The following is a 12,428-nucleotide window of genomic DNA, read 5'->3' as shown; positions in this document are numbered from 1 at the left end:
AACACAACACAGTCAATATGTTGAACGCATGAAAAGCATTTATTTGGGATTGTTAATGCACATTTCCCCTAGATTTGGGCACAAAACTCTTGTCACGAGACAGCATGAGGTCACGCTGACCCCTGCTGTACAATTATTTTATTACAAGAGCAAGTGGATGTCTATTCTTTCTTTTCTTCCTTTGTTAATTTGTTTAAGAAAAGTTTACTTAATACTTCTTCTGTACCTAATTAAGTGACAAAGTGTATCTTCATTATTTAAGGCCAGCGCTTGTGAAATTCAAGCAGTGCGTATTTTTTTTTGACATTTGAACATATCTGACATTTGAACAAAGCATGACTAAAACAGAGCGCTGGTGAAATAACTGAACGAGCATAAACCAAACCAGTCCTCTTCAGAGCGCCTGGAGGAAAAAAAAAAGATATGGAAAGTCTTAGCTCAGCATTATCTTGCGCATTTTACTGATACAGGTTCTTTTAGCCTCTAGCAGGCGTTTGCATTGAAGCTGAATCCCGGCTCCAGAGGGACGGCGGGGGCAGTGTAGCCTGGTGTCGGGCTGTAGTCCGGGTTTGGCAGCTCGCTGTCGAAGCACACCCACCGGGCGTCTCCTCTGTCCTCACAGCACTCGTACGCGAGAGTCATGGTGGAATATTCCTCCGTACAGAACTGAGACAAGGCTTGTTTCCACTGCAGTTGAAAAAAAGATAATTGCTGTCACAAAGTTTGCATTATATCGTTTGAACAAAAGAGCACTTCATCCTCACAAACTCTCATCAGCCTTCGTTCATTTAGCTAAACTGGAATACTTTGGCTTTCTGTACGAAATACAGGAATTTCTTAAAAGCTTTTGCTGCTTCTTTAAGTAGAGGGATAAAAATATTTATGAGTACCTAAATATGCACATCATGAAGATTAAATTAGTCATGTTGTTAACAACATATACAGGTTTGTTTGTTCAAATGACATGTGGGTGAAGAAAAACTTTATGCATCATTGCAGCAGAATGATTTCACTTTAGTATGTGTTTGGGCTTCATGGAAAAGGGAGACTCACAATACGATAAAGAATACAATACAACACAATACAAGAAAAGAAAACCAAACAATTATTTGGGGCCTTGTGGAAAATCATGACTTAATTTTGGTATGTTTTGCAATTATAACCATATACTCCCTTAAACCTGTGAAAGACTCCATGTCACCCTAGCTTTGACCTGGGGGACAGCACACCCATGTCTTTACTGATGATAAACCTGCGTATAATACTCTCTGTACACATTCACGGACTCACAGCTTGCTGGGCGCAGCACAGGATCAGGCTGCTCTGCTGCGCCACTTGTCCACTGCAGCACACGCTGTACCACGACTCCAGGCGGTTGATGGCGTTGCCACGGCGACGGAAGTGACTGGAACCCGAGCGCGGGAAGAAGCTGTCCGGGTATCTGGGGCGACCCTGACCATAATGGCAGATTGCTGCGAGGTTCTGAGCAGTTGGACAGGCCGGTGGGAACGGGACGTCCGGCTCTTTGAAAGAGTTCCTTTTGGTTTCTGTGGAGAGAAAACATGGAGCAGCACAGATGTTAAACAGTGGTAAAGTTTGAAGATTGTTGTAAAAATGTAAGAGATGTTACCTCCAAGATTTGCACCAGTGAGCAGCGCAATCATCCAGAATACAGCGAGGCCTCTGATTGAAATCATAGCTGTGTGGTGTTGGGTTTAGAGGAAGGCAGATTTCTCTCCGTGGAGTATTCTGACAAAATCCTCAACTCGCTTATATGGTCCAGGGGAGGCTGAGGGGATGGCACGAGTGGGCGTAAGATGCTTGGAAGAGAGGAGGTATGTTGTGGTTGTGAGTGTGTGTCGGAAGCTGTCGCGATAAACACAAAGTTTATTTGGGGAAATCTACTGATGTGTGCAAGGTCGGCCTAAAAAGTCTGCATAATGAAGAATTACAGCCCTTTTTCAGAGCAGACTATTTGACTTAATATAGTAGAAAAGCTACAAGGTTCACAACTCAATAACAGCTGCAGTGACTTGGTTTCTGAATTAAGTAACCCTAAAATTAAAAGATGCATTCATTATTACACAGGATGAGATGTTACAATCCCTTGTGCCAAGATCTGAAGCAAAAAAAAAAACAAAAAAACAGACCAGCAGGCTAGCAGTCAGGTACCAACTAGCAACCAACAAGAAGACACCAGCTAACTAGCCTAGCCAACAGCAGTAGGTAAGAAGCAGTGGTAAGAAGTGATGGGATATGTGACTACATGTCAACCAAAACTTCTCCCCTCTGCAAAATACGAGGGATAACACATTTAGAAACCCAGTCCAACTTTAAAAAAAAAAAAAAAAAACGACCAGCAAGTCAGCAGTCAGCTACCAACTAGCAACCGACAAGAAGAGACCAGCTAACTAGCTTAGCCAACAGCAGTACGTAAGAAGCGAAATATGCAAAATGCAAAATATGTCTGTACTTTTCCAGGTGTGACACATGAAAACCAGATGTTACTGCAAAGTTTATTTTCTATATAAAGCACCAAAGCTTGTGTCATGACTTAAACTCACAATAAACTCACAATACTGTGAACTTATATTTAAGTCACAAAATACATTTATTTGAATCATATGTAGATTGGACTTTTCAGTAACTTTTTCAGGTAATTTCTGGGGGGGGGATGTCATGTCACATCCATGTTGGTTATTAAGACTAGATCTGCGAAGGCAAGCCTTTATGAGAGCGTCATCAAGTTATTAAAATGCCTAAGGTAGTGAAACTGCAGCGTTTTTAATTAAATTCTTATCTTTGCTTACTAAGCAAAGCTGGGGGAGAAACAGATGTGGTAAACGTCCTCTTTATCCCTGTTTTCAAAAACTGGATGACTGTGTGTTCTGCTATCAAGTGATGTTTTACACTTTATCTATGAGACGTCTGAGTGGGAAGACGGATGCTGAAACCAGCGGTATCATTTTATTATTCTTTAACTCCCTGTCCGTGCCAGGCTGTTAAGAAAGTGGTGACCGACTGAATCCTTATATTACCATCACTTTATATACAGTACGTGTTATCAATTTCAACATCCTAAATAACTGAGCGTCAGCGTTTGAGCGGCCTGTTTTGTGCTTCAGGTGGAGGTTAAGGTGTGACTTCAGGTATGTACAGTCACCGCCCTTAACCTATGTAATGTTATCACAAATGCAGTCTGCACCTGCACGGTGACTCATTGTGTTTGTTTCTCATCTGGTGTGTCACTGTTGCTTATTGTATTTTGTTGTTTTGTTATTTGGTGCTAAGCTCTCACAATTGTGCAAAACTTTTTAAGTTATGCTTCAGATTAGAGTAAAAACATGTTAATCTGCTTGTGATTTTGTAATACTCGCATAGAAAAATTATCAATGTAAAGTATATCAATGTAAAATTAATTTTAATACATCTAATGTCAGTTTTCAGATAAGAAATTATCTGAGAGCGTGATAAAACTACTCAAACAAAATATTTGCTTGCAGGTGATTTAGGACAGATTACGTTATCTTAACTCCATTTATCTCGCAGAACGTCCCCTTTTATAAATGTGTTGAACACTAATTATGATGAGCCAAGCACTGTAGAGAGTTTCCTGCAGTGTTTTTGTCCAAGAAACCCACCAAAATTACCTGTCTGTTTGACATCTGACAGTCCGGTCCTATTTGAATTCACTGCAGCCACGGCCGAGACCTCTGTGCTTTCCTAAAGATCTAAAGATCTGTTGTCATAGGTGCCGTACATGAGTAATTTAAAAAAGCAAAAAAAAATAAATAAATAAATTAAACTTTTATAATTAATTATATCTAGAATATACATATACACTACGGGTCAAAAGTATTAGAACAGTCCGCAGTATCCTCTGGTATAGTTGGTCATGGCTTAATCATACAGCATGATAATGTCCCAAAACTTTACCTCAGGATAAAAAAACAAGATGAAAGCTTGAAAACATGGAGTGGACGGCCCGGTCTCCAGACTTAAACCCCATGGAGCTGGTTTGTGATGAACTGGACAGAAGAGTGAAAGCAAAGCACCCTACCAGTGCTTCACATTTATGGGAACTTCTGCAACAAAACTGGGAAGAACTCTGAAAAATATTTGATTTCCCAACTGTGTTCATGTGTTACATCAGCCAAAAATGCTTACTCTGATGAGTTGAAAGTTTAGAATATATTTTGGTTTATAATTTAAACATATATATATTAACTTCAGTTGTTTATTTGGTCTATACTTTAATTTCAGAGTAAAATTAGACATTAAACTTCATAAATTAAACTTCATCAATATTATTCTAAAACTTTTGAGCGGTAGTGTATGTTGGCTGTATAGCTGTAACATACAACCATTATTTTTTCTTCTTCAGATGAAAAAAAATGTCATATGTGATTTCAGTTGGACTTAGAAAACAAGGTAGGGTGCACTGTTTGGCAGACTGATTTATATGATAGTTACACATTTACACATAAGAGGCAACATCAAGTGAACTCTTTATTGTGCATAGAGAATAATACATACTATCATGATATTTTATATATATATATATGAGCCGTATATGGACACGTTGTTCAGAATTCGCCAGTGCCTGCTGGGTTCACTAGCCACTGGAAAAAAATTAAAAATAGAAAAGTTAAACTGCTGCCTTTCATGATTTTATCACTTGGAGGTCATTTAAGATACTCACCACTGGGGGAAGTCCGGAGCCATCCACTGACCCATGTTCAGCACCGCAAAGGTAGTAGTAGTCCCGCGAAGGTACTCCAGCAGCATCTGTTCCGGGCTTCGTGATGTTGGTGCAACAGGCGTCAGCCTCCCACATGCCCCACATAATGCGTCAGCTACTTCATCACTGACACTCATGGTGAGCTCATTAGTTGGACTGAAGGACAACTGAAGGCTGGAAGGGTTGTTAATTTTCACTGTATTATCAGCAAGCGCAACCTTTACATTGTTCCGGGTGAAGGTGTTCTGATACATTGGAATTCCATTTATCTGTGAAAACAGATTTAAGACTTGTTAGTAATAAATTCAGGTTAATATTCAGGCCATATTTATCTGACGTTCGGACGCTCACCCAGACTTCATGTTTGTAGTTGATTGTGACCATCATGTCACTGAAGAACACATAAACAGCCATGATTGTGTTGAGACCAGACGTGCACTTATCCAACTTCACCACCACCCTGAACCAGCCTGATGTCTGAGACTGGATACAGTTCCTGGTAAGCTCATAGGATCCTGGCACTGACACGGTGCCACCGTTACCGTTAAATGCAGTGAGGGTTCCACTGGATCCCAGAAGGCACCGCTGAGCGTAGCACGCCATCACACCGTTCTTGATTTGGCAGCTTTCGTTGGGATCGCAAGCCATGTTTGAGGTCAGGACCACTCCAGAGGCCTGGCACGTGTGAATCTTGCTGCAGTCATCAGTTATAAGGGACTCTCCCATCTGAAATAAAAATAATGACTGTGCAATAAGCTTTTTCCTTTTCCACAAACAGAAGTGCAATATTATACAGTCCTGTTTACATTCTAATTTGTATATAGTGTCCTTTTTAGTTTGTTTGTTGTACATGCCTTGTCTAGTTTAGTTATTTGTTGAATATTTATCTTTTGCACTGACGGGAGAGCTGTACCTAATTTTCGTTGTGCAATGTATATTGTTATATGCTACCGTGCAATGACTATAAAGACTCTAATCTAATCTAATCTAATCTAATCTAATCTAATCTAATCTAATCTAATCTAATCTAATCTAATCTAAAATTATATATATATAAAAAACATGGTTACTTTAATGCTAATTAACTAACCAGATAGTATCGGAGGCTTAACTTTTCATGTGACACCTACTTCACTCCGTGACCTGTCTGCTTGGCACCAAATACCATGAATATCTACCTTTCAGTCTGTTAAGAGACAAACTACTTCTTTCTAGTATGACCCCGCCCATAGGCTCTTAGAAAAATGTCGACAAGCTCACAAATCATAAACAGCACATACAAAGAATTTGTTTTCTGCATTTAACCCATCCAAGTGAGCACACTTCAAGCGTGTCTAACCATGCAAGGCAAGTTTGAGGGGAGTTAGGTGCTTGCACGTGGACATGGACAAAGAAAGGACTGAATCAAAGGTGTTTATTTAACCATTTCTTAAACCGTAATCCCAGAACTGGAAGGTACAGACACACACACAAGAAGGGGCAAGCATCATAACTGGACTTCAGTCAGAACGTAAGTGTGCAAGTAGTGCACAAACACCTAAACCTAAAACCTGACCGTGGTTTCAATGACGGGCTCGTCCGGGATTTGAACCCGGGACCTCTCGCACCCGAAGCGAGAATCATACCCCTAGACCAACGAGCCCCACAATGGAAACCAAATTGAGGCATTGGGAAATGATTAAAAGCACAAATATTTCACAAACGATTCCTAGCGTTAGTTGGTGAGGCTTGAGGTTATTGTCCTCCAGGAACCATGAATGTCCAGTGTATTTATGAGATATTTCAATGTAGGCAGGACATGCATCCACATGTCTTTTGAGGATGCTGAACAATGCTGTCAAGTCGTACGTTATCAGAGTTATCTGTAATAAAATAATTTCAAAACTCACCTTGTAAGTATGGCCATTGTAATAACAGCTACACTGGTCAAAGGGCACACAACCAGTTCCATTGAAGTAGAAGTCTTTATCACAGGCGCAACCCTCAAAGCAAGCAGTGGTGCAGTTGACGATGTCTCGGAGTCCAGGACATGAGGAGGAACAGGACTCCACGCAAGTGTCATAATGGCTGTTCTTACCGCATGCATGAGCTGCACAAAAGGATTTATCAGTTTTTTATAGTGCAGTAAAATATTTAGCAAGTGAAGGATTTTTTTATTATTTTGTTTTTGTTGTTGAGAACAAAATAAGCAGACTCACGGCAGAAAGAGGAACTTCTCCAGTTCTGAATCTTTACTCCAGACTCCTGGCAGTCTAACATATAAGTAGCAATACTGTTGCAAAGCATGCCTTCTTCTTCTTTAGCCATGCACACATCGTAGACACAATTGTTGAAGTAGAAGTCTGGACGTTTAACGCCGTGGCAGGCAGCAAAAGGGCCATTGGCGTCGGTGATAATTGCACATTTTTTTTCTATTGCAGCTTTTTTAGAATCGTCACATTTGGGGCAGTCACCGTTGTTGCAGCCGTCATCACAATCCACTCCAGGTACCGACATTTTCCACGATGCACCGAACTTGTGGTAGTCCTTAGTCAAACTTCCATCCGGCAGGTGGAATTCATCTGCGTCGTTGTCATTAAAATTGCCACACAGGCCGCAGGTTTTACCTCTGTAGCGTCCAGGAACAGTGACAGTGACGTGGTAGACCAGATCATAAGTGACCCTCAGGCCAAAGTCGGTCATGATGACATCGTTGCGGCCTTCCTGATAAATATTCACTGCACCTTTGAGGAGGCTTTGAGGAAGATGATGTAGGATCCCATTTATCTGTTGAGAATAATGGGTTGGATTATACATAACTTCTTCTAACTCTTAATAATGTGCTTTAAATAATATCAGTGACATACCCAAACCGTCCCAACTAGATTCCTGCGAAGGACCAAGATCAGTCCGTGAACTTCTACTACAACAACTTTGGCCACAGAGGCCTGGGGATTTTCAATCATTCCATTCCACTTCTCATTCTGCACGATCACAGAGAAGTTGTTGAGCTTAGTACCGGCCAGGGAGCAGCCTTGAGCCGCAACATAGGTGCAGGTGCCTTGGAAGTTATAGGTGCCGTTGTCAAAGGTGTTGTAATGTGGATCGCCGGAGATGGTGCAGACTCCTTTTCCCAAAGGCTGGCATGACCGCACATAATTAACCACCTCGCACCTCTCATAGATTTCACATGCAGACTGCTTACACTGCACCTAATGTGAAAGACAAACAGTGACGCTGAAATACCTCATGAATTGTCTCACTAGATTGATGTCAGAAAGCACGCAGAGATGTTATTCCTTACTGCGCCGTTGCTGGTACAGGTGCACTCCTTCTGACAAAGGTCATCAGAGTAGAAAACCTGGCCCTGCTGGTAGTATTTCCCTTCATACATGCAGCCACACTGGCTGGCAGGCACACATTCATTTCCACTCTGAAGGTAACCATCATTGCAAATACATCCTTCAGTGCACTTGATTCCACACTGTGCAGAGGGTTTCTCACATGATCTGAGACGAGTGTTGGTACAGAGCTCATAGTGGCTGTTTGATGGACACTCGGCATCTAGGGACAAGGCAGAATCAGAATCACAGCGTAGTTCAACTAATTCACAAAAATTTGACCGGTAAATATAAACTCACTGCAGAACTGGGATGACCTCCAGGAATACACCGTGACTCCTTTCAGCTGGCAGGCAGTGGTGTATGCAGTCAGAGTCTTGCACTGCATGTTCCCGCTTCCCCGGTGAGCACAGACGTCAGACAGGCAGTCGTTCAGGAAGCTTGCAGGGTCCACCTTAGAGTGGCAGTCACGGAACGGACCAGCGGGGTCGCTGATGAGGCCACAGTAATTGTTGCCGGTGTACAGAGCTCTCTGTGTGGGGTCGCAGCTGGGGCACTGGCTGCTGCAGCCGTCAACACAGCCCGGGGAAGAGGCCACCTTCCAGCTTTGGCCGAGCTCCTCAGGAGTGGAAGCTTGTCTCCCATTTTTCATCTGCATGTCGTCTTTGGGGTTGAGGTTGTAATTGCCGCAAAGGCCGCGCATTGCGCCCTTGTACCTGCTGGGAACAGTTACAGATGCTATGCTGCTCCAATCGTAGGAGACCTTCAAACCAAAGTCCGTCTTAATCACAGCAAACTGGCCGCTTCTGTAAAGTTGGATTTTGTTGTTATCCAGAGTCACAGGTAGGTTGGAGAGCACACCATTCACCTTAAAAAGATAAAGAAGAGAAAGGTGATAAAATTTCACCGTAAACACAAATACTTAGAAATCACATGTTCACCACGTAGAGCTGGAACTCATTTAAAAACTTGTTTTTGGGGTGGGCGGTTGATAAAAGGTGATATTTTTCGTGCAACAATCATCAATTAATGATGATTAGCACTGCGGTTGTTTGACTACAGCCAGCCAAACCAAATCAAACCACACCCTGATAAGTCAGATAAGTGTGTCAATACATAATAATTAAGCATATTTTTTAAGCTTTGACTGTGAGTGATGTTAAGTTGTGGATACTTATTATATATTAAGTCAAGATATTTGCTTTTACAAGCTTTAATGTTTCTTTAATGTAATTTTTCTAATTTGGCGTGGTGTGATGGTGTTCCGCTTTTCATTATTTTTGTCATTACAGTGGATTGAACAGCTTTTGATTCTGGACTGACTGACCAAAAGAGGACTAATTTTTATTGTTATCTGGTGTTTTACTAGTAATAGTACTAGTACTTGACGGATCAACTGTTATTTGGAGCTCTATATGTATGACGTTGTTTTGGAAAATACATTACCACAACAGCGCCGAAGTACTCTTTGTTGATGATGAAGGTGTATCCGTACACCTTGACCTCCACCAGCTGGACAATAGACCCAGTCTTCTGATCTTTTCCACTGTTCTGCATCACAACACTAAATGACTCCAGATTCCTTTGACTCGAGGAGACAGCAGCCATCTCATATGTGCAAGTGCCCCGGAAGTCAAAGTGCTGTCCGTCGAAGGACACAATGTGCGGGCTCCCAGACACCATGCATGTGGCTTGGTCGAGAGGATAGCAATTTTGGATGCCTTTCTGCACCTGACACTCTTCCCCGACAGGACACTTGGACTGCTTGAAAGACAGCTGCCCACCTGCGGCACATGTGTAACGCTTGGTACAGCTCTGACCACCCCAGAAAGACGTTCCAGCTTCCACGTAGAGGCCTTCGTATGTGCAGCCGCACTGATTCTTGGGGACGCACTTGGTGCCGCTGAGCACGAAGCCCTCATCACAGACGCACGTCTCCGTGCAGGGGGAGTTGCAGTTTGAGGGTGCGTTTGGATTTGAGCATGTAGCAGGACAGGCACTAGCACAGTGCTCATAGTGGCTGTGTTCTGGGCACTTGGGTTTAGCTGCATGAACAAAGGGGAGACAGTATTCAGAAAATTTAAAGGTTTAAATGCCTTTTGGATCACCATGACCTGGATGACTGAAAAAGGCAACTGGAGAGTTTCATGAAGACGTTTCGTAGTTCATCCGAGTAGCTACTTCAGTTCTAAGAGACTGGTGCAAAGTTGAGGTTTAAAGGCTTTTAGAAGTGAAGAAGCTACTTGGATGAGCTGCGAAACGTCTTCAAGAAGTCCAGCTGCCTTTTTTAAACTTTTGTAGTACTTTTATGTACTGTTGAATAGTTTAACCCAGTGGTCTTCAATGTTTTACAAGCCAAGGACCTCCAAACTGATGGAGAGATTCAGTAGGGACCGCCACTATATGTGTTTTATATTAAATTTAATAATAAATAAATAAATATATATTATTATTATTATTATCATTTTGCATTCATTAGTAAGTTATTCAAATAATACACAGGTTCAATTATTTTTTTCTTCTAAGCCCCCTGTACACAATAGGCCCCGCCTCCCTATCACTACTGTGCCAATCACAACGCTGCATATTACACCCCGACTCTGTCAGGTTCCCCTAATGACAAAACATTTAGCTATGTTTGAATTTAAAACTGTCACTCTGTCAGTTTTATGTACATATAATTATTTTCTTGACAGTTTTAACTTTAAACATGTGTATTTAAAGAAACTGAATTTGTGGGGCAAAATTGTGTGGGGAAATTTAAAAACAAAATCTATATATATATATATATAAAAATGTTTAGTCAACCAAAGATTTTGTGACCGCCCTGCAGTACCTCTGCGGTCCCCCTAGGGGTTGCGGACCCCCTGTTGAAGACCTATGGTTTAATCTATAACAAAATATTGAATATACCTTTACTGTATTGTAATGTAAAAGTTTTAATCTTAACTCACAGCAACGAGTAGGAGATCTCCAATCGGGAACCTTAGTCCCCGTCCCCTGGCAGATGTCACTATAGCCTTGAAGAGTGCTACAAAGGTACGTGTATATGGGTTCTCCATTACAGATGTCAAGCATGCAGTTGCTGTGGAAGACGTCGGGGTCAACGTCAGGTTGACAACCGACATACGCAGCCAGATCTATGAAAAGGGTTCTGCAGAAGATTTGGTTTTCTAATGTCTTCACTTCTGGGAGGACACATTTTTCACACTTAGCATCACACACATCTCGGCAGTAGCCCTCATTTGCGCAAGGAACATTCCAGCTCTGTGCCAGCTCTGTCACGCTGCTGGCCACTGAATCGCTGGCCGTTATTAAGTCGTCTTCCTTTTTGCTGTTGAAGTTGCCACACAAGCCGCACATGCTTCCAGCCAAACTGTCTGGCACTGTCACTGCAGTGTACCGTTTCCAGTCGTACTTCACGGCCAGGCCAAAATCTGTCTCCATGACGACAAGCAGGCCTTGCTGGAAAAGCTTCAACTTGCCATCGTTCAGGGTAATTGGGAGATTCCAACGTTGATAGTTCACCTAGTCGAAGTTATTCCAGATAAGCATGTTTGCTGCATTTTCTGATGCATTTATGTAAAGTTTTTAAAAAATAACGAAAACCACAACACCAGAAACTCTCTAACACAACTCACCTGGACGACACCAAACTCAAGGCGAGCCATATGGATATGAATCCCGTAAACATTGACAGTCACGGACTCCACCATCGGGACCTGGATGCCTTCCTGGTTCATGTTCTTGATGTCCACTTTGAAGGCCGGGTGGGAGGCATCGACGTGGCAGTTCTTGGCCAAGGTGTAGCTGCAGTTACCCAGGAATGTGTAGTAGTGATTATCAAAGGTGATGTGGAGATTGCCCATGACCGCACACAGGCCATGTCCTGGTGCTCGAGGGGTCGGTCCACCGCTGGCAAATCCTACAGCAAAAACATGCAGTATTTAATACATGATGTTTAGAATTAGTTCAATTGTGCACGATGTCAAAGAAAATTTAAGCATGCATTTATGCGTTGTCCCTAACAAACAAAACAATAAAAAATACAATAAACAAAGTTACCAATCTTTTTAATGTAGCTTTGATTACTTACCACTCAGCAAAAGAGCTGAAAATATTATGAAAAGTAACTCCATGTTTGTCAGTTGGAGAAGACCTAAAAGAAAAGAGAGAAATTATACATGTTTAAACAGTTTAGCTTTAAGCTTTTTCCCCTTTTCCCTCTAACATCAGATTTTGGACAGATGAGGATGAAAAAGTTTAAATAAACTTTCAGTACTTCTGATGTCTAAATAGAATAGAATAGATTTATGAATGAAGAGTGGACTGTGTAAAAGAGATAAAAAAAATTAGAATAAACAAGT

At 41.8% G+C, this 12,428-nt stretch overlaps 2 protein-coding genes and 1 non-coding gene across 3 annotated transcripts; all 3 read right to left on the bottom strand.

The window, feature by feature from the left end:
- Positions 1 to 20: 20 nt before the first annotated feature.
- LOC125020197 (extracellular matrix protein 1-like) lies at positions 21 to 1,789 on the bottom strand. Its single transcript, XM_047605504.1, has 3 exons — positions 1,631 to 1,789; positions 1,291 to 1,547; positions 21 to 687 (listed from the first exon to the last, which is right to left on the bottom strand). The coding sequence occupies exons 1-3, from the start codon at positions 1,695 to 1,697 to the stop codon at positions 484 to 486; spliced, it is 528 nt and encodes a 175-aa protein (XP_047461460.1). The 5' UTR covers positions 1,698 to 1,789; the 3' UTR covers positions 21 to 483.
- Positions 1,790 to 4,496: 2,707 nt separating this feature from the next.
- Positions 4,497 to 12,216, bottom strand: LOC125020174 (IgGFc-binding protein-like). Its single transcript, XM_047605469.1, has 12 exons — positions 12,158 to 12,216; positions 11,703 to 11,986; positions 11,016 to 11,589; positions 9,508 to 10,106; positions 8,362 to 8,929; positions 8,025 to 8,284; positions 7,588 to 7,932; positions 6,940 to 7,507; positions 6,631 to 6,830; positions 5,093 to 5,467; positions 4,703 to 5,010; positions 4,497 to 4,622 (listed from the first exon to the last, which is right to left on the bottom strand). The coding sequence occupies exons 1-12, from the start codon at positions 12,198 to 12,200 to the stop codon at positions 4,616 to 4,618; spliced, it is 4,131 nt and encodes a 1,376-aa protein (XP_047461425.1). The 5' UTR covers positions 12,201 to 12,216; the 3' UTR covers positions 4,497 to 4,615.
- On the bottom strand, positions 6,312 to 6,383 carry trnap-cgg. Its single transcript has one exon. It is a non-coding gene; the product is annotated as a tRNA-Pro (tRNA).
- Positions 12,217 to 12,428: the final 212 nt, after the last annotated feature.

The sequence above is a fragment of the Mugil cephalus genome, chromosome 14, assembly GCF_022458985.1.
Source record: "Mugil cephalus isolate CIBA_MC_2020 chromosome 14, CIBA_Mcephalus_1.1, whole genome shotgun sequence".
NCBI lineage: Eukaryota > Metazoa > Chordata > Actinopteri > Mugiliformes > Mugilidae > Mugil > Mugil cephalus.
Note: the sequence above shows the minus strand (reverse complement) of the source record. Positions and strands in the feature narration are given on the sequence as shown.